A 19,440-nucleotide genomic window follows, 5' to 3' on the forward strand; every position below is an offset into this window, starting at 1 on the left:
AGTTCCAGAGTTTACCAGAGAAAGGTATGATGACTGAGAATACTGGTTAACTCTTGCATTAGAGAGTTGTGTGTGTGTGTGTGTGTGTGTGTGTGTATTGCCCTAATTTTCGTTATATAGATGGTGATGCAGTGTGTGTGTGTGTATTGCCCTATTTTCCATTATATAGATGGTGATGCAGTGTGTGTGTGTGTGTGCCTATATTTTTACTTGTATTATCTATTCATTTATTCTTTTCATCTTGATCTTGCATTTTAGGCTACAATTCATTGATTGATTGATACGTTTATTGTTGAATTAATAAATAACTACAACAAAGGAGGAGGATGGGCCTTGCCACCCACCCCCTGGGCAAAGACTTAAAGTTAAAGTATCACAAAATAACTCTGGACAGTATACATAACAAGAATACAAGTATTTCAATAAATAAGTACAGATATTGCACACCTTATTGCCTAAACATCCTACAGTCTGGGAGCAAACTGAGGATATTCCTGAGTATATCCCTGAGGGTGGCAGAGTCTAGGAGATGGTCAATGAGGCTGTACAAGTCATGCTGACCTTGTGGCCTAAATTTAGCAATGAGAGGACATTCCATGATATAGTGACGCAGAGTGTGTCCCCTTGGTGCACACAGCACACAGCACACACCAGGAGAAGCACTGACTTCCCAAAAGTATTTGTAGCCTAATCTGAGCCTCATTGCCACCCTGTCATGTGATGCAGTGTGTCTCCCGTAGGTGTAAGCACAGCTCTGGGAGACACGTGCATAGTGAAGACTAGTGCTACTGCCCCTATGGCAACAAAGCTCCAACTGATCACTAATGCTACTTTGTACAAAGTCCTTAATGCTACTCTTAACATAACCCAGAGTGTACTCAGTGCCAGGGTCCACTGTGTCATCTTGTAGGGCACACTGAGCAAGGTGGTCTGCTTTTTCATTTAGCGGGATACCCACATGAGAGGGTATCCAGATGAAATGGACCGTGGCACCAGCACCTTCTAGGGCGTGGATGAGATCAAGACACTTATTAACTAGATCACAGTCCATGGGGGAGGTGGATTGAAGGGCGTACAATGCAGCCTGACTGTCAATAAAGAAATATACATTCTTATGGAGAGGCGCCACAATGTGGAGCGCCTCCAGTACAGCATACAGTTCTGCTCTAGTGGAAGACATGGGTGCAGGGAGCCGCCTGGAAACCTCAGTGTCAGTGTAGAGACTGGCAGAGATGTAGTCACGGATGAACAGCCCACATCCAGACCTGCTGCCATTGACTGACCCATCACAATAAACATGAATAGCCTGAACGTGTGGGTACTTGGACAATTTAGTCATGAACATGTCTTGCAGCACATGAGGGAGCCAGTCCCTCTTGGGCTGATGCAGTGAGTGAATATCAACACTGACACGGTGAGGGTTCCAGGCGGGTTGCAGCGGTGACATAACAACGTTAATACAAGCCTCGGCTACACCTACACTTGTCAGTACTCCCAAGATCTTCCTGAGGTATGGTGTTGTAGGAGTGCGAGGATCATGATACAGGGGGTCAGTGATCCCTTTAGAGAGTCAGAGCCCGTGCATAGCATCCGACTAATTGTGCGACAAGTAATTTCCTGTACCCTACACATAATACTCGGCAGGTGCAGTTCAGCTCTGAGGACTTCAATCCGTGCAGTCCTGGGGCATCCCAAGATTATCCGCATGGCTTCATTCTGTACAAGCTCCAGGGGACGGAGTTGGGTGGTACTAAACTGTATTAAAACAGGGACGGTATAATCAATAAGGGACCGTATGACAGATATATAGAACATTCTTAGGACTGGAATGCCCGGCCCCAGGCCCCTGTTGGCTAGCAGCCGAAGTGGTGCTAGCTGTGGCAGACAGAGGTCTCGAACATAGTGGACGGCTTGAAGAGACTTCCTAAAGCTCATCTGAACACCCAGGTACTTGTGTATAATGAACTCTAGGGATGGGAATGTTATTTACAGTGGGCAGCCGAGTGACCTTCCCTTTAGCTTGATATTTTGTTTTACATTCATTAACCACTAGTCCCATTTGGACACACAATGCTGCCAGTTGTGACAAAGCAAAATGGAGAATCCTGGGTGTGGGGCATTGGAGGAGTATGTCATCAGCATAGATGAGGACCTGGGTGCCCTGCGGAAAGGAACAGCGCGCAATTTTGTCCATTAAAACATTGAAAAGCATTGGACTAAGGACTCCACCCTGTGGTGTTCCAAGCTCAAAGACTTCCTTAGAGGAAACTGCACCTTGAAACCAAACCTCTGCTGTTCTATTGTACAAATAGTCCCTGATCCATCCTAATAATCTACCTTTGACATCTTTGAGAATGAGTTCCTCCATAATAACATCTTTGTTGGCCCTGTCGAAGGCACTCTTGAGATCAACGAAAGCTCTGCACGTAGCATCCTTATTAAATTTTATAAGACACTCAACAAAACAATGACTTGTGGAGTGATCTTTTAGGAAGCCATGTACATTGCCAGAGCGTACATGGCCCACCTTATATATAATCTTGTACAATATTACCCATTCCATCATCTTACACAGACAGCTGGTGAGAGAAATAGGGCGAAAGCTACGATTCATTATTATTAATTATTATATTTAAATGAAGAAATAGAAATAAAAAAAATCCAAAAAAAGAAAAAAACAATCACTAGCAGCTAAATGACATTAATAATAATTATTGTGGTGGTTCCTGTAGCGCCTGTTTGAGCAATGAGCAGTGCCGAGCCGCGAGAAACGTTTATCTCAGCTGTCTGTTTGTACACAACGCCCAGACCCAGACCTGCGGCGAGGGCTGGCGAGTGGCGAGGCACGGACACCCCACACCCCGCTACTCACCACCATGGACAATTCCAATGGCAACACGGACACCAAAGCCGCCTTGAAAAGAGAATTTGAGTGGGGCGGCGAGGACAGGCATGATAAGAGTTAGTATAGCAAGGAAGCTGATGTGAGGCTGGACCGCTGGGCTTAGGGTAACGCCTGCAGGGAGGATGCTTGGCTCAAATTTAGGGTACTATGGATGTAACCTCAGCCTTCTTATTTCCAGACAATGATTTTTTGTTTGTTTGTTTTTGTTTTACATGAAATATTACTTTTTTTTTTTTTTTAAGTCGTGAACACTATGTTAGGAAACAATAAGAATTCATTCAGTTAGTATTATCTTTGCCTTGATTGGGTGTTTTTCAATTAATGCAGTTTGGGGATCGTAATAGTTGTGGGAGTGTGTAATGGTAATTCATCAGTATTTTGTTTGCCTATGGGTGTTCTAGCACATCTTAGGAATATAACTATCTGTTGTTAGTTGGATTTGTTCTCCATATTTCATGATATTTCATATTGCAGGTTTTTTTCATACTGAATCTTGAATACCTGAAAGTTAATTTTGACTCAGTAAATCCAGAGTGAACTGGAAGGTATTATTTTAGTGATCCACATCCTCAATGGTTCAAGCTGTCATGTCATACAGTAATGGGATGTAAGCTACAGGAAATTTTAAGACACTTTCACCAAACTGCATCATCCAGATACTAAATCCATTCTTATTTCATCATTCCGAGTAGGGATTTTTGTAGATGAGCTGAATGTTATGGCAAGTTTACCATAATGCTGAATGAAAAGTATAATTCAAGTAGCTGCTCATAGCTAAACCTTGTCATTCAGAAAAGAAGAAGTCTCGTCTCTGCCCTTACTTGGACACCATCAACCGTCACATGCTGGACTTTGATTTTGAGAAGCTGTGCAGTGTGTCCCTCTCAAGGATCAATGTATATGCATGTCTGGTCTGTGGCAAGTACTTCCAAGGTAAGCAATTATATTTATTTGTTATGTAAAGTAGTAGTAATGTTATGTATACAATGAGTTTTTACACAATACCTTTATTAATTTTTATTAATGTGTGTTCCATGTGTTTCCCCAGGGCGAGGTCCAAACACTCATGCATACACCCACAGTGTTTCTGATGCTCACCACGTATTCCTCAATCTTCAAACTCTTCGTTTCTATTGTCTTCCTGATAATTATGAGATTATTGGTAAATATTCAAGAAGTCTCTCAGTTAATGATCATTATCTGTAATATAGCCCATTTATATCTTCATGAATTATACTGATTTTTAATAACACTGCCAGCTGACAGCCATTGTACATTTTCTTTACAGATTCCTCCTTGAATGACATAATCTTTGTAGTAAATCCTACTTTTTCCCGAGACTACATCCTGCACAAGGTGAATCAGAGCAAGATGAGTCGGGCATATGACGGCACTCTCTACCTCCCGGGAATTGTTGGTCTGAACAACATCAAAGCCAATGATTACTGCAATGTTGTGTTACAGGTATTGCCGTCATACTGGTGTTTAAGTGTACAGGAATTTAAAATAGTAAATTCCTGTAGCAAATGGTAGATGGATGTTACTTTCTTGCCACACAGATGTATTTTGCTGATTGTCTATTCTCAATTTTCTGGCTATGTTCTTATTTTAATCTCATTATTTATTTATTTTTTTTACATATATGTATTGTTCATATAGAGAATGAAATTTCACAAGTTTACTACTGATACATTGTCTCTTCTTTTAGGCATTATCAAATATCACACCACTTAGAAATTATTTCCTGGATCCGAGCAACTACAGTCACATCCACCATGCACCAGGCACTCAGGGCCTAGCTATGTTCCCACTCATCACCAGATTTGGGGAGTTGGTGCGCAAACTGTGGAATCCAAGGAACTTCAAGGCTCATGTCTCACCTCATGAGATGCTGCAGGTCAGAAGGAAGCCGTTCAAATGTTGAGTTATGTGTGGGTGCCTGGAAATTGTTCTTGTCAGGGAATGATGAATGTGTGAGGAAAATGGGTATTGCTTAAGAGTTTTTTTTTTTTTTTTTTTTTTTTTTTTTAAGGCCATTATTATTATCCTCCTTTTCATATCACCACATGGAGCAAACTGGATAGTACAGATTCTGGAAAGTCAGCTATATAAGTAATTGTTAATCATATTGGAACTGCAATACCTGTATTTCTAGAAATTAAACTTTTTTTTTTCCAGGCAGTTGTGTCTTGCAGCAAAAAAAGGTTCCAGTTCACAGTGCAGGGAGATGCTATTCAGATTCTGTCCTGGATACTGAATTCCATGCATCTGGGCCTCAAGACCCCAAAGAGGAAGAGCACCATCATCAACCGCTGCTTCAGGGGCACCATGTGCATCACTTCACAAAAGGTGAGCTTTGGGAGGAAATTTACTGGGACAAGCATTGCTACTGTCATAGCCAAGGAACAGCAGAAATCATGACAGTTGGTACTTGCTAATAATTCATGTATATTTGATTGGACTAATACTCACTTCTGTCTGTATGCACTCATGTAGACACACTGCTGTAGATGCACCACAACATACCATCTATGAGGAACATGTTAAGCATTGAGCACTCAGAGATTAATTTGATTCCCCGTACAGATCCTGCCTGTGGAGATTGATGAGAAAGATCGGAATCGTCTGCTGGAGACGGAGGATTACCAGATGAAGATGGAGGAGTCTCCCTTCCTGTACCTCACCTGTGATCTACCGCAGCCTCCCCTCTTTAAGGATGAGAAGAAAGAAAACATCATTCCACAAGTAACACCACTGAATCCTTGCTTGTGTAATGGTGTAGTTTTTGAGAATAATGTTTGTTTGAATAATTATTGTATGGACCCGTCAAAATGACATTAGATACATGCATATTTATTTAATGGTTTCAGGTGAGCTTGTATGTGCTGCTGAGTAAGTTTGATGGCAAGACTGGCAAGGAATATCAGACTTACAAAGAAAGTATTTTGAAGAAGTTCCAGCTAACAGGCCTGCCCCCTTATCTCATCCTCTACCATAAGGTTAGGCCTCACTCATCATTGTTATATTTGCTTTCTTTACATCTGAACAAATAGGTGTCATTGTTAGTATTTCCACTCATAGAGTTTATTGTAAGATATATGAGAAAATCCACTCATCATACATGCCTCTTGGTAAAAAGATTTGACTTTCAAATGTAGTTTGCAAATGTCAAATTATACTATAAATATCAATGTAACTGTATATAGGAAACTGCAAGTGTACAAATTGCTAATAATGATGTATGGAGATAATCTTGATATGGATTTTGTTTGTGTTAAATAACTGAATTTCCTTTTTTGCTTGGTAAATCTTCAGAGATTCACCAAGAACACTTTCTACACTGAGAAGAATCCAACCATTGTCAACTTCCCTGTAAAGAATATTGATGTTGCTGAGTATTTGACCGAGGAAGTAAGTGAGTGTGTCTGTCATGTTGCTAATATGTGAATAACCTGATATTTCACTTTTTATTTATTTATTTATTTATTTTTTATGCAAGAGGGAAACCAGCCAAGGGCAACAAAATATAAAAAAAAAGGCTCACTTGAAGTGCTGGTTCCCTCGAAGAGTGGTAAAAAATTAGCCAAAATTAAGGAACAAATGTCTTGAAACCTCTTGTCAGTAAATTTATAACAATATATGAATTCATCCAAATAGACATAGCAAATGTTAAGTTTAATAGAAACTTGGCGATATTCATCCACATGGGCAGTTGAGGGTTAAGGGAAAGCATGGATACTTGGCATACCTTATTGAAGTGTGCATACCTCATTAATGCAAGAGTTAGCTAGTACTCAGATTCAATAATCCCTTTTCTCTGATAAACTCTAGAACTCCCTGCCTGCTTCTCTCAACTCTCTTGGACCTGCTCAGGCACTGGCATCTAAGTGTGCCTTTTTGTTGTTTATTCATTTTTGTTGCCCTTGGCCAGATTACCCATCCTACATAAAAATGAAAAAAACTGTCCCCAGGTGAAGGAGCGACATAAGGAGCCTGTGTATGACCTGGTGGCCAACATTGTGCATGACGGAGACCCGGTTTCAGGGACTTATCGATGTCACATCCTGCACAAGGTACGTCACCACATGCTCCCTGTGTCTGGCTTGTCTGTGAGTGGGAAAGTGAATAAAAGGAGTGTCTGTGCTGTAATATGTATTGTTTTATCTGGTCTAGGTTCATCTTGTTTTTTATCTTATAAGCTTAGTTTTCCTGAATTCCACCTGAAAGGTTTACGAATCTGAAAGATTCTAATGATAAGTCAGCTTTTGTATTTCTCCTGTAAATTTAATAGTGCATAAAAAATGTCTGATCCCCACTTACAAAATGAGGAAAAGTGCCTCAAAATTGACATCAGGTTAAGTTGTGGCAGTGAGCTGATGCAACTTTATGGAAAATGAATCATGAGAAATCCTGTGTACATGGTGTCCTTCCTCCTCAGGGCACCGGCAAGTGGTATGAGCTGCAGGACCTCCATGTGAAGGAGATTGAGCCCCAAATGTTGACCCTCACAGAGTCGTACATTCAGGTAAGAGTTGAGAAATGGTGGGGATGACATCACTGGAAGGGTTACAGGCTGACATGTGGCTGCTTACCAAAACACTTACATGAGTAACATATTTGATGAGAACAATGATACTATATTACAATTAACTCATGTGAACTTTGTAAACTTTCAGATATATGAGATGCAGAACTGTAAGGTAAAAACACAGGATAGCAAGAAAGGTTCTTGAAGGCTGGGAGGCATGTGAACTAACCGTCCTGTACACTGTATGTATTCTTCATTCCCAGTTTGTAAAGGCTTCACATCAACTGAAGACACTGTGGCTATTTAACGTCAGAAACTGTTCACTAAGTGTTTTGAATTAAAGTTTTTAATTAACAGTGTACATATTTCATTCATAATTTCCATATATTCTTTGTAAATTTACTATTGTTACTGAATTTAAGTTCATTATTCATATTTGTTAGTCAAAAAAAGAGCCGAGAAAGTATCTTGAATTATTTCATGTGCAATATTTCAGTTTTACATTCAGTGTCCAAATTATCCTTGTGATATCCATGTTTTGTTTAGTGGGGGATTATTTATGGAACTAAGAATTGCAAAGACAGTGGCAATGCAAAAGCAAATAAAATGTTTAATTATTTATAAAGCTACACTCTAGAACATATGAAGGCTGGAGAATACAAGATTAACCTTTACAGATTATTAAATGTGCACATAACATTCAGGGTTACTCCTGAAAAAAAAAAACTAGAAAGCTTTTTTTCTTTTTTTTCTTTTTTTTTCTTTTTCTGTTTTTCTCAAGATGAGTCTTAGTATGTAGGTTAAAGCTGGCAGAGCAGAAGTCCTAATTGTGACAAGTCTGCAAGACTGCACAAAGCTGCCAAAGGAAGGTGCACTCAGCCCGGCCTGCCAGCGCCCACAGACAGACCCTCAGGACACTAGCACACCATGACACTGGAGACTACTGGCCAGGAGAGGAAGGCTTCCCCCCTCCCCTCTCTCTCTCTCTCTCTCTCTCTCTCTCTCTCTCTCTCTCTCTCTCTCTCTCTCTCTCTCTCTCTCTCTCTCTCTCTCTCTCTCTCTCTCTCTCTCTCTCTCTCTCTCTCTCTCTCTCTCTCTCTCTCTCTCTCTCTCTCTCTCTCTCTCTATTCTCTCTTTCATAGTCTCTCTTTCTCTCTCTCTCTCTCTCTCTCTCTCTCTCTCTCTCTCTCTCTCTCTCTCTCTCTCTCTCTCTCTCTCTCTCTCTCTCTCTCTCTCTCGTCTCCTAAGCGTTCCCACACACCTGTGTTTGATTGTCTCTCTGCACAGCTTGGGGTGACCCAGGAGGGGGTGGGGAAGGACAAATAATTTACAGATTCACTACGTCATTGGTTGCCAGATTTCAGTAAAGATGTGAAGACTGAAGAATACGTGAACTTGAGAAATTTAACATTCCTTTTTATTTAGATGGAAAATATTGACAGTTATAATATTGCATTATTTATTATTTTAACTGTGAAATATTAAATTATTTATACCAATAGGTGAAGCTGTAGTGTTTGTGATATTTGAGCAAACCAAATTTTTCACTCTCCATTTCCAAACATTGCATTTGGAATTGTTCAACATTTTGGCTGAAGTGAATGTCACATTTGAGTGAAGCATCATTTCAACCAAAGGAAAAGAATGGTTCCCTTGCATCCAGAGAGTCATGCACATCCTGCTCCACCATGCCCCACATCCCCTCACATCACCTCTGGGCTCAGCCTCCCTCACACCCACCGTCAGTGTACAAGGAGTGGCAGAGGAGGCCAGTGGAAAACATACATATATTATAAAGGTTACAGTCATACGGTGAAACCATGGAAATGGATCATTTGCTCGTGACACAGTTAACTCGCACACCTTGAGAAATCATATGTGACTGAAGGCCCTACAAGTAATCTAGAAATCAGCAGATCAGCAGTCAGCAGGAGAGTATACCGAGCACAGCTGAAGCGAAGGAGTAACAAAGCGTGATTGTAATCTACTTAACTTGAGCTAATATTAAGTAAAATGAATATTAATAGTAGAGACCAAAAGATAGTGGATAACCTCTATCAATAATCTCAGTTCAGTAGTATTGCTGATACGTAGATAGTGCATATAAAGTATTTTTGATATATTATGATCACAAATCAGTATTGGAGAAGGGGATATACATACCATGAGGTATTTCAAAGTTCTTCAGCTACTGTTACAAAAGTGCTGAACACAGCATCTTGAGCACATTGGAATGATTACCAAGGCTTCATAGCAACCATTTATATGTATACCATATATATATAAAACTTGTTAAAATATTACTTTATCTTATTACCTCTAATCTTGAGGGCTCGCCCACTTACCAGGAGTCAAGCTCAGACCAGGCATGCACACACTAGTGCTCTCCAGTGTTACACAACACAGCTTAGAAAAAATATGCTTCTTTCATGTTTCTGGCATGTCTTAAATATTATAGTAGCTGCCACAACATCCTTTACAGGAATTTTGAGTTTGTTGGCACTTTGGATTCGATACAAAGTAGGACCCACGTGGCCTGTCCCTCACACATCACAGGGTAGCCCCTGCAGCACCATACACCCTGCCAGGGGCTGCCCAACACACTCCTGCCCCCCTACACCTGCATGGGGACTCCTATCCCCAGATAAATTCAAGGAAAGTTTCTCTGAGGAATCACTCATACAGTTCTTAAGGATATTACATTATGTCCTAATATACAGATGCTACACCTCTCGCTGCTTGTGTTGTGTGGTTGTGAGTGTTGCTGTATACATCTTGGCACAGAGCAGACATGGAGAGGATAAGCACCAGGTTACTCAAGGTTGTTTGCATAGAGAGTGCACTGAAGTATGCTGTGCACCAAGTCATGCCAAAGGAGATTTCTTGCAGGGTGTCGTGTCATACACATTATATGTGACTGGTGCACCTGCCTTGGTCATACCTTGCTGAGGCCTTCTGTCTTTTCAATCTGATCAAGTACATCTACAACACATGTACTTTTCCACTTGCATATTGTGATACACATTCTAGTATGGTCTTCAGTCACATGGGTGTTATGAAAGTTGATAGCACACATCAGGAAGTGCATAGCTTGTTGCAATGCCACCAAGTCTGCTCACAGGGAATTGCTGTCCTGCCGAGCCAAGTGTTGAGTTGGTACCATCAGCACAGGAAGTGTTCAGATACAGGGTACAACATTTCTTTGGTGTTAGCAAGTTAAGCTGTGTCATGGAAGTACAAAGTCTCTCTGTGAAGTAATTACATGGTAGGCATTCAACACGCTGCCAATAAGAAAATACAAGAATAGATATGCTCTTCCAACATTCATCATACAGTGTATCTATAGTGGGAAATTATGCCTTTCCTTAATGCATTTCCTGAACCTGATTTGTCTCAGCGTCTGCCTGTCCTTAACAACTGCCCTCGTGAAGCACGCGTAACACAAATATATTATACTTCAGCTTACATATTATATAATTACCTATTCCATTATGCATATTTTCTTTGACTAAAGCAGATTATCATATATAATGGATCTGACCTGCATTTGCCTGTATAGCTTACAAATTAGATAAATATAATAATTTCATAGGAACAAACAACCCTATCATTACTGCTGGAAAAAAAGATACCCATAACAGCAGAGTCACTGCAGGAGCAGTCCCTCCTTCCCTTGCATATAATGTTTCATACACACACACAAACTGACATGGACCATATTTTTAACAGTAGCAGCAGTAACAAGATGTCAATTGAAATAACTAACTCCAAAAGGCATAATAGCTATGACTGACACGCAGAAAAAAGATAAACATGCAGTAAGAAAAGACTCTCTCTCTCTCTCTCTCTCTCTCTCTCTCTCTCTCTCTCTCTCTCTCTCTCTCTCTCTCTCTCTCTCTCTCTCTCTCTCTCTCTCTCTCTCTCTCTCTCTCTCTCTCTCTCTCTCACACACACACACACACGGCTGACCCTTCGTGGCACAACCCTGCTCATCTCCCTCACCACAAAGAAGCTATCTTCTACCAAGAAAAAAATATATATACAGGATTTGATTCCTCACCATAATTCATACTTAATCAGATTATCCCAAAATAAGAGAGACTATAGGAAGTAATTAACGTTTTCCCATATTATTTAAAGTTGGTTGTGTTCCTTAAAATTCCATCTCAGAGTCTTAGCCAGTCTTGTAGGTGAGAAGTACAGACTCAGCATGCATCACTTGACACTTGGGTTCCGTTTTGGCCAATTGGAAGATCAGTATTTTTTTCCGTGGTTTGTTGTGGTCTTTACCCCAAACAGAACAGGGCAAGAACAGTCTCCATCTGAACAACACATGTTCTCATACTCTTATCTTGGTAAAACTATTCCATTTAGTGATTGTCAAGGCTCTTACCAAATAAATATTGCCACTTGACAGTACCCACAGTAGAAAAAAAGATGTAACAGTAACAGTTCAGATCATGGGGTAGCACTGCCAGCTTGCATCACCTTGTATTTGCATGAAGTTGTGAGTTTTTCCTGGTTAGTTGGTGTGAAAATATACCACAGTTTTTCCACACAATAAGGAGAAAGTTATGAGTTTATTTATACACATCTAAATCTCCTTAATAATATGCAACAAGAACGTCAACACTGTATAAGAGTTTATTCAGTCTGGCTCCCAAAAGACTGCTCTAAGCTATGAAGTCTGGCAGTTAGAGATGATGGCAGGTGACCCTCCCACCAATCTCTCTCTAAGTGAGATGCAGTTCAACGTGAGCACAGCAACCAGAGACAAGACTGAGGTGCATTTTTCTCTCATGCTGCCTTGAGTCAGTGACACAACCCAAGTGGTGGCAGAAGTGTTGGCAGGCAACATCATTACTCTAAGCATCCTCACACAGTGTTTCTATTCTGTGTTGATTGTCAGAGGAAAGTTTCAGGAATCTTGTAAACTTGATCTCTGAACCTTCCTAGGACATATTTGGCTGCTCATGCCAGTACACTGAGAACACACCCACAGTCCCAGCCACAGCCACCCAGCCTCCACTCTTGCCAGGATTATGTGCAGCAGAACAGCCAGAAGCAGAGATCTTCCTTTAGCGATGATGGGGACTGGATGGTTGAGTATCAGAGGGGCTGGTCATCTGAGCAGGGAGACGGGTGATAGCGGGGGAAGGAGGGCACGCGGCCATCATTGCAAGCTGACTTTAATTCATCATAGCAAATAAGCATGAGGCGGGAGTTGAGCGATTTGCGGCAGTCTGGGCAGATGCGTTTTTTCTTCTTACGGTCACTTGACGCCATGAGGTCCCTCACACACCTGCAGGGCAAGGCACATGTAGGGATCAGAGGAACATCAGATGATACAAAATAACTTAAATGATCAAGACACTGTAAGCAGGAGGAAATCCAGTGAGTGCTGCAGACTTACTTGGAGTGGAAGATGTGAGAGCAGGGGAGAGCCTCAAGGGAGTTTCCACCCTGGTCTCCATATCTCTCCTGGCACACCCCACATATCAGTTCCATTTCCTCAGCCAGGCACGCTGCCAGGCGCTCCTGCAGGCCGTCATTCTGGTCATCATTGAGGATGCGGTACAGCTCTGCCAGGCGGAGGTGGGCTGACCGCATGATGAGCTGAGCATGAGAGAGAGAACACGAATTAAAGATGAAGTAAAGGAGATGCAATAGCCTGTTCTCTTTTAAAGGACATTTTTTAAAGTTACTGATCTTCTCAGTCCTTTTGCTGTATTATTTACACATGTATTTTTTCCCCTGTTTTTTTCACCACCACATCATGGAAACAGGAAGGAATTATTTGAATAGCTAATCTGCCTAACAAAATATCCACATGACCTGACTAAACACTACTTGACCAGCTTGACCTGCCAGCATACACAACCCACAGACCCACCTTGCAGCCCAGGGAGGAGGCAAGATCAATCACTTTATTGTTGATCTCCAGCGGCCGGCAGTCACAGATCTTTGACTGGCGGCGCATCAAACCCAGCGTCTTGGCCATGCCGTTGATGGCGATGAGCTGTCCCTGGCGGTCCTCCAGGTGCACCATCATCTGCATGCTTGCCTCATAGCGCTTGTAGGCCCGCTGCACCAAGGGACAAGTAGGTGTGAGCAAGGAAAGGCACAATTCACCTGTGTTTGTATATGTGGCCTTGGAGTCTGCCACATTTAAAGCTGTTTAGCCTTGTTACATACAGTTGGCTTCCTAGTTAATGCAGTTTCCCCATCTATATTTCTAACTTAAGTGACATCTATCATGGTTTTTCTCATGGCAAGTGTCTTTGGCTAGAGCTGCCTCTGATGTGTATCATAGGCCTACCTTCCACATAGCCCTCCTTGTCCCTCTCCCCATCTCCATGCTTCTCATACCTCCTTTATCCCCCTCCTCTCTCTCTCTCTCTCTCTCTCTCTCTCTCTCTCTCTCTCTCTCTCTCTCTCTCTCTCTCTCTCTCTCTCTCTCTCTCTCTCTCTCTCTCTCTCTCTCTCTCTCTCTTAAACATTCAGGAAAATGTTTACAATATAACACCCACACCCAGCCACTCACACACACACACACACACACACACACACACACACACACACACACACACACACACACACACACACACACACACACACACACACACATACACACACATATAGAGGAAAACATTAAGTGGTGAATAGTGGGCGAGGCTTTGGCTGACCTGCACGTCCAGACACTGGCGGTGGATGTCTGCGAGAATGGCCAGGCAGCGAGCGTGGGTGGGCCGGTCTCCAGCTGTCAGGGCCAGCTTGAGTGCGTCCTGTTGATATAATACAATCGTCACACACACACACACACACACACACACACACACACACACACACACACACACACACACTTAATTAAGAAAGGGTCATGTATACCCCTTAGGTGCCGCTCCTTCCTTTCACGTGAAGGCGGAGGAGCGGCGGCCGTGGAGTGAGGTGAGCTGGGAGGCCGCGTGCCCGTTGCCATGGCAAGGCTGGAGGCCCGGCTCAATTATTCAACACAGGTGATAATCTCTAAAGCTCTTTGACACTTGGATACGGGAATTTTAGTATGTGGTGGGGTACTTGTGTGAGGGATTTTATAATATACACACGCACGTAGCAAAGATTGGCTCAGTAGTAGATGCGCATCAGCAAGACCCAATAGAGAGGATGAGGCATGAAAAAGATGAAGACCGACCGGCTTGCAAAACAGATACAAGCAAGAACTAAATGCGTGAAACTCCGAAGAGAAGAGAAAATATTAGTTTAGAATATGAGGAGCAAGCAATGATTACAGAATAACTTGGCTTGCTCCTCATATTCTTAATTAATATAATAATATTATAAGTGGATAGAAAGCTGAAAGCAAAAAGTGTGGAAGGAGGGAGGGAGGGGGCGGAAGAGACGAAGGGGCCATGGAAAAAATCTGAAAGGAACTACAGTACTTGTAGAAGAGACTTGAAAAGGTAATTTCTCTCATAGAAATTTAGAAGTCTCGAATAACCTGAGTGACAGAATTGTCTATGCCAAAATAAAAGTATTTATGCATTTAAGGAGAGGTAAGATAGTAATAGATATGCAAACAGAGCAGTATGAGCATCATGTGCACTCTTTTTTCCTTTGTCATAACGAGGTAAATACACACAGGCAGGTTCACATTAATTTCAACAACAAAGGCACGTTCATTTGTGTCGCAGCAAGGCTTCTGTGCTTTGATGTGCAGCATTAAGGACTCACAGAAACACAGATGCGTCAGCCACCGCCCACTGGTACAAGCACTCACCTGGCAGCAGTCCCTCGCCTCCGGTAGGCGGCCCAGCTTCCTGAGCGGCGTGGCCAGCGTCACTAACGACAGCCTCTGGTACTTAGAGTTGAGGTCAAGGATGTGGAAGGTTTTAGAAAGTTCAAAAGCTTTGGCGCTGAACGAAAGCGATTTTTCATAGTCTTGAAGGAGACAGAAGGTGTGGCCGAGGCCGCAGTACACTTGCAGTTCGAGGGCGGTGTCGTGGATGCTCCTGGACACCTTGAGGGCCAGCTCGTAGTGCTCGATGGCCTTGCTAAAGCTGGAGTAGGTGACGTAGGTGTTGCCGAGGGTGAGCTGCACGTAGCCAGTGGTGCGGGACTGGTCACACTGGTTGTACAGGGAGTGGCGGCAGTAGGACACGGCCTTCTCCAAGTTACCCAGCCGCTCATTGGCCCGCGCGATGGTGAGGTAAGCCTCGGCCCTCAGCATAGGTGAGTCCATCTCGTTGGCAATGTCCAGCTGCTGGAACCCGAAGTCCAACATTTCCCTAGGGAGAGGCAGAAGTGAGAACCTGAACAGAAACCTTAGCACAGGCCACTGTAACATATTCAGGAGTCTCGTCAGTCATGCTATATTATCAGCTTGAACTATTACAGCATGGAGGATACGCACAACGGTTATCAAAGAATGTGTGCATCAGATTTATCAATTCTAAAAAAGCGAGGTAGAGAGTAATATGTTAAAACTTGTATCTCCACACACTACACTGCTCCTTCCATCCCGCGTGAAGGCGTGTCCCTAGAGGTAGCTAAGTATGTGAAGGAACTCACCTGTAACGGCCCCAGTCAAGGTGTGCCTGGCTCAGGTAACCGAGGGTAATGAAGCGATCATTGTCTTTGTTGATGCGTCGCAACGCCTGCTTCCACTTCTTCACGGCTGCCATGTGCTTCTGCTGGTTGTACAGGCGCACCCCTTGCTCCACCTGTAGGTACACACCACACCTGTACACGCTGCTAATCAGACAGATGATAACAGTGGCCTCTTCACATCTGACATTAAACAGTGCCTTGAGTGTCAACCGAAAACAGCCTGCAACATTCTCGTTCCGCCTCTCGTCATCCCTCGCCTGTCCGGCCACCTTCAGACTTCCTTCCTTCCCATCCATTAGCTCACCCGCTGCCCTCTGCCTCACCCGCCTCATTTCCCCTCGGCTGACAGATTTATGATTATATTTGTACACCCCTTCAACTTATTCCCTTTAAGAAACCCAGAAATCTACTCAGAAATAAAAAAAAAAAAAAATATTGACGAGAACCGACGAGCATTTATCTGGAAACCTCGACTTATTCCCTTTAAGAAAATCACAATTCAAAGAAGAAATGAAAAACAACGACAAGAAGGAAATATAGAAGGAAATCAGGACGGCAGGAAACGAATGATCGCCTCACCTTTCCAGCGAGGCAATAGAGAAAACGAAAAAAAAAAAAGCCAACATGAAAATGTGAAAGAAAAAGAATCGGACAAAAAACAGAAGGAAGAAATGGTGTTCTTAATCCCTTTGTAACAAACTCGAGGAAAATAGAGAGAAAAAAAAAACGAGAGAGAGAGAGAGAGAGAGACACAAGCACACACACACGACACAAGCCTCACCCTTTTCCGTGCAAGACGCTGCCCAAGACGGTCGTGGCAGGAGACGAGGCAGTCCCAGAAGGAAGGAGGGGGCGGCTGTCGGCTCCTCACCAGATCACCTCCTGCGTCGAGTCCTCCCAGCCCTCCCAAGCCTCCTATGCCCTCAGTGTCCGGGGTATCGGGGAGGAGGGCGCTGGAGGAAAGCTGGTGCGGCGGTAGGCTGTGGAGGGGAGAAGGCGGGCAGCTGCTGTGGATTACGGTCGGTCGAGCAAATATCCAGCAATACTCGCTTATGAAAAAAGTTCTAAGAATTTGAGGGATCATAGGAGGAATGTGTGTGTGTGTGTGTGCGTGTGTGTGTGTGTGTCTGGGTACGTGCAGTTGTAAATTATGTAATGTTATTATGATTATTACAGCGACATTCAACACCTGTATGAATAAAACGTTTTACATCACACACAAAAAAAAGTATATTACTACTAGGATTATATTGAGAGAGAGAGAGAGAGAGAGAGAGAGAGAGAGAGAGAGAGAGAGAGAGAGAGAGAGAGAGAGATGAAAAGGAAAGAGAAAAAAAATGGAAAATCTGTTACGGGAGCGACCTAAATCTGGCTCACGAGGATCCTGTTAAAAACTTTAGATAGAGTTAAATCTAGCCAATAAAAATATCGTGATGGCAAAAGCTTGTGGAATGTTAGATTTAGCGAGGCGGGGCGGTCATGGCGGGGCGATGATAGTGCTATATGTCACGAGAGAGAGAGAGAGAGAGAGAGAGAGAGAGAGAGTGAGTAAACCGCTACGTGGGTGTACCAGTAAACGATAACAAGGCAAAACAAATGTCAGTTCCATTAAATTCGTGGCCGTGGGGGTGCGTGAGTGGAGAGATGATGGTGATGATTGTCGCTGAGGCATGTAGGGGGCGTGGGGCTGCAGGGCTGAGGGCTGGAGGCGGCTGGTCTGGCATGACGGGCTGTGGCATGATGGGGTGACGGGGAGGCGGGAGGTAGAGGCGGTAGAGACGCTCACATAGTTCTCCTTTAAGCAGTGCGGTGTGAGGGCTCCAGCCTAGCCTAGCCTACCTACACCAGCCTGCCGTGGCCCTGTTGCTGCTACACCAGCTAACCTACACCCGTACCAGCTTACTTTATATATTTGATAAATTCATAAACATGGCATGCATCCGGGTCACAAGTACGATAGTGTTTTTAAAGGTACGATGCAGTATTCATGTTTCTTTATCCTTCAGTTTGAATGATGTTCCTAATAACAATTAAAAATGCTTTTATTTCTCATATGTAAATTCATTAAAATGTACTGAGAATAATGGTTAATAAGAAATATGATATGAGTATTGGAACAGTTTGGTCTGTGGCAAAGCGCAAGGTGGAGGTTGTGGTGGTTATTACTTTCCGAAGTGTGATAAATATTGCATCCGGCCACGAGAACTGCCTTCCCCGGGAGCTGCAGATGGATGTGGTGTGGGCATCATGCGTGGACAGCTGAGTACGCCTGGAGAGAACCATTGCAGGGACGAAAAGAAGGAGAAAAGTGAGGTAGAGTGTTATAGTTATTGTTTAGTTGACGTCGCTTTGTTTCCGAGATCATGTGTGTTGTAGCGATGTACCCTATTTATCACTAATGCTTCAGATTAAATTGCGCGGCTGTAATGGTGGTGTTCATTTCTCTGGAAGGAGATACGAGGAGAACACATGCCACTGTAATGTTGCTTTGCCTTTGAAATTAATGTGAAACAGTCTCGTGAAGTTTTGAATAGTGGTGAACCTACACAAGGGAGGAGGTAGGCGTGTAGTGCTGCCAGAGTGGGTGCCCTTGGTCTTGCATGTTGGGACTGTGTTGCTTTAGGATGTTACTGAAATGTGGGCTCTGATACAATTTAACATTATTCTGGAGATGTGAATCCTTTAATTTAGCTGGTCTTTTTTACATTCCTCCTAATTTTAGCTTGCCTTTACAGAACACAAACCCAAGTTCACATTAATCATATTCTGACTCATTCGTAACTAAATGAAAACAAACTTATCTATTTGTCTCAAGAAATAGATGAGTTTCCGTTGTATTGGATTAAGGCTTATCAATCTTTTTTTCTCAATAAGAATACCCCGAGTTATGATGAGACCATCTAAAGCCGAACCCCCAGTAATCTGATATCCTACAGAATGTTAATTTAGTGACTCTAACTCAATGTGCAGTGGTATCGCAAAGGATGATATTAGAGGTATTGCAAAGGATATTATGGGATCAGCTTTCTAAATACCCCTGGAAATCTTGTGAACCCCTGAGGATTCGCGAACTCCAGATTGAGAACCCATGTATTAGATCAAGCAAGAGAACACATTTATTTTCGTTCTTTAATCACATCGAGTTGTAATGATTCCTTCACTTTAGAATATTAACAAAATGCATGTGACGCAAATACTTGTTCGTGATCGAGAAAACAACCCACAGCACCCAGCACTGCTTTACTTCCCGTATCATCTTACGCTATGTTTACTAGCCCAGTGCCCACCTTTCAATCTTCTGGAACATGTTTTTTTCCATCTTTATCCTTTTTCAAGTGAGCCAATTGTAATAAGAGAAGCTCGTGATGTCAGGTGACGTAGCCAATCGGGTGGAATTATC

The 19,440-nt window shown here is 42.8% G+C and overlaps 2 protein-coding genes across 3 annotated transcripts in view; one reads left to right on the forward strand and one right to left on the reverse strand.

The window, feature by feature from the left end:
* Positions 1-2,756: 2,756 nt before the first annotated feature.
* LOC123510775 (U4/U6.U5 tri-snRNP-associated protein 2-like) lies at positions 2,757-7,789 on the forward strand. Its single transcript, XM_045266142.1, has 12 exons — positions 2,757-2,961; positions 3,698-3,838; positions 3,954-4,067; positions 4,194-4,369; positions 4,614-4,802; positions 5,084-5,254; positions 5,492-5,650; positions 5,776-5,904; positions 6,221-6,316; positions 6,877-6,978; positions 7,344-7,430; positions 7,582-7,789. Exons 1-12 carry the CDS (start codon positions 2,877-2,879, stop codon positions 7,636-7,638), a joined length of 1,506 nt encoding a protein of 501 aa, XP_045122077.1. The 5' UTR covers positions 2,757-2,876; the 3' UTR covers positions 7,639-7,789.
* A 4,211-nt stretch (positions 7,790-12,000) lies between these two features.
* LOC123510773 (43 kDa receptor-associated protein of the synapse homolog) overlaps positions 12,001-19,440 on the reverse strand; it is a 95,271-nt gene continuing 87,831 nt past the window's right edge. For both annotated transcript variants that reach the window (XM_045266140.1, XM_045266141.1), the window contains 7 exons: positions 16,822-17,020; positions 16,002-16,153; positions 15,211-15,718; positions 14,120-14,218; positions 13,327-13,518; positions 12,847-13,049; positions 12,001-12,735 (listed from right to left, as the gene is read on the reverse strand). In XM_045266140.1, the coding sequence (XP_045122075.1) occupies positions 12,543-12,735; positions 12,847-13,049; positions 13,327-13,518; positions 14,120-14,218; positions 15,211-15,718; positions 16,002-16,153; positions 16,822-17,020 (1,546 nt within the window). In that variant the 3' untranslated portion in view covers positions 12,001-12,542. The remainder of the gene's footprint in view (positions 12,736-12,846; positions 13,050-13,326; positions 13,519-14,119; positions 14,219-15,210; positions 15,719-16,001; positions 16,154-16,821; positions 17,021-19,440) is intronic.

This window comes from Portunus trituberculatus, chromosome 30 (assembly GCF_017591435.1).
Source record: "Portunus trituberculatus isolate SZX2019 chromosome 30, ASM1759143v1, whole genome shotgun sequence".
Classification (NCBI taxonomy): Eukaryota; Metazoa; Arthropoda; class Malacostraca; order Decapoda; family Portunidae; genus Portunus; species Portunus trituberculatus.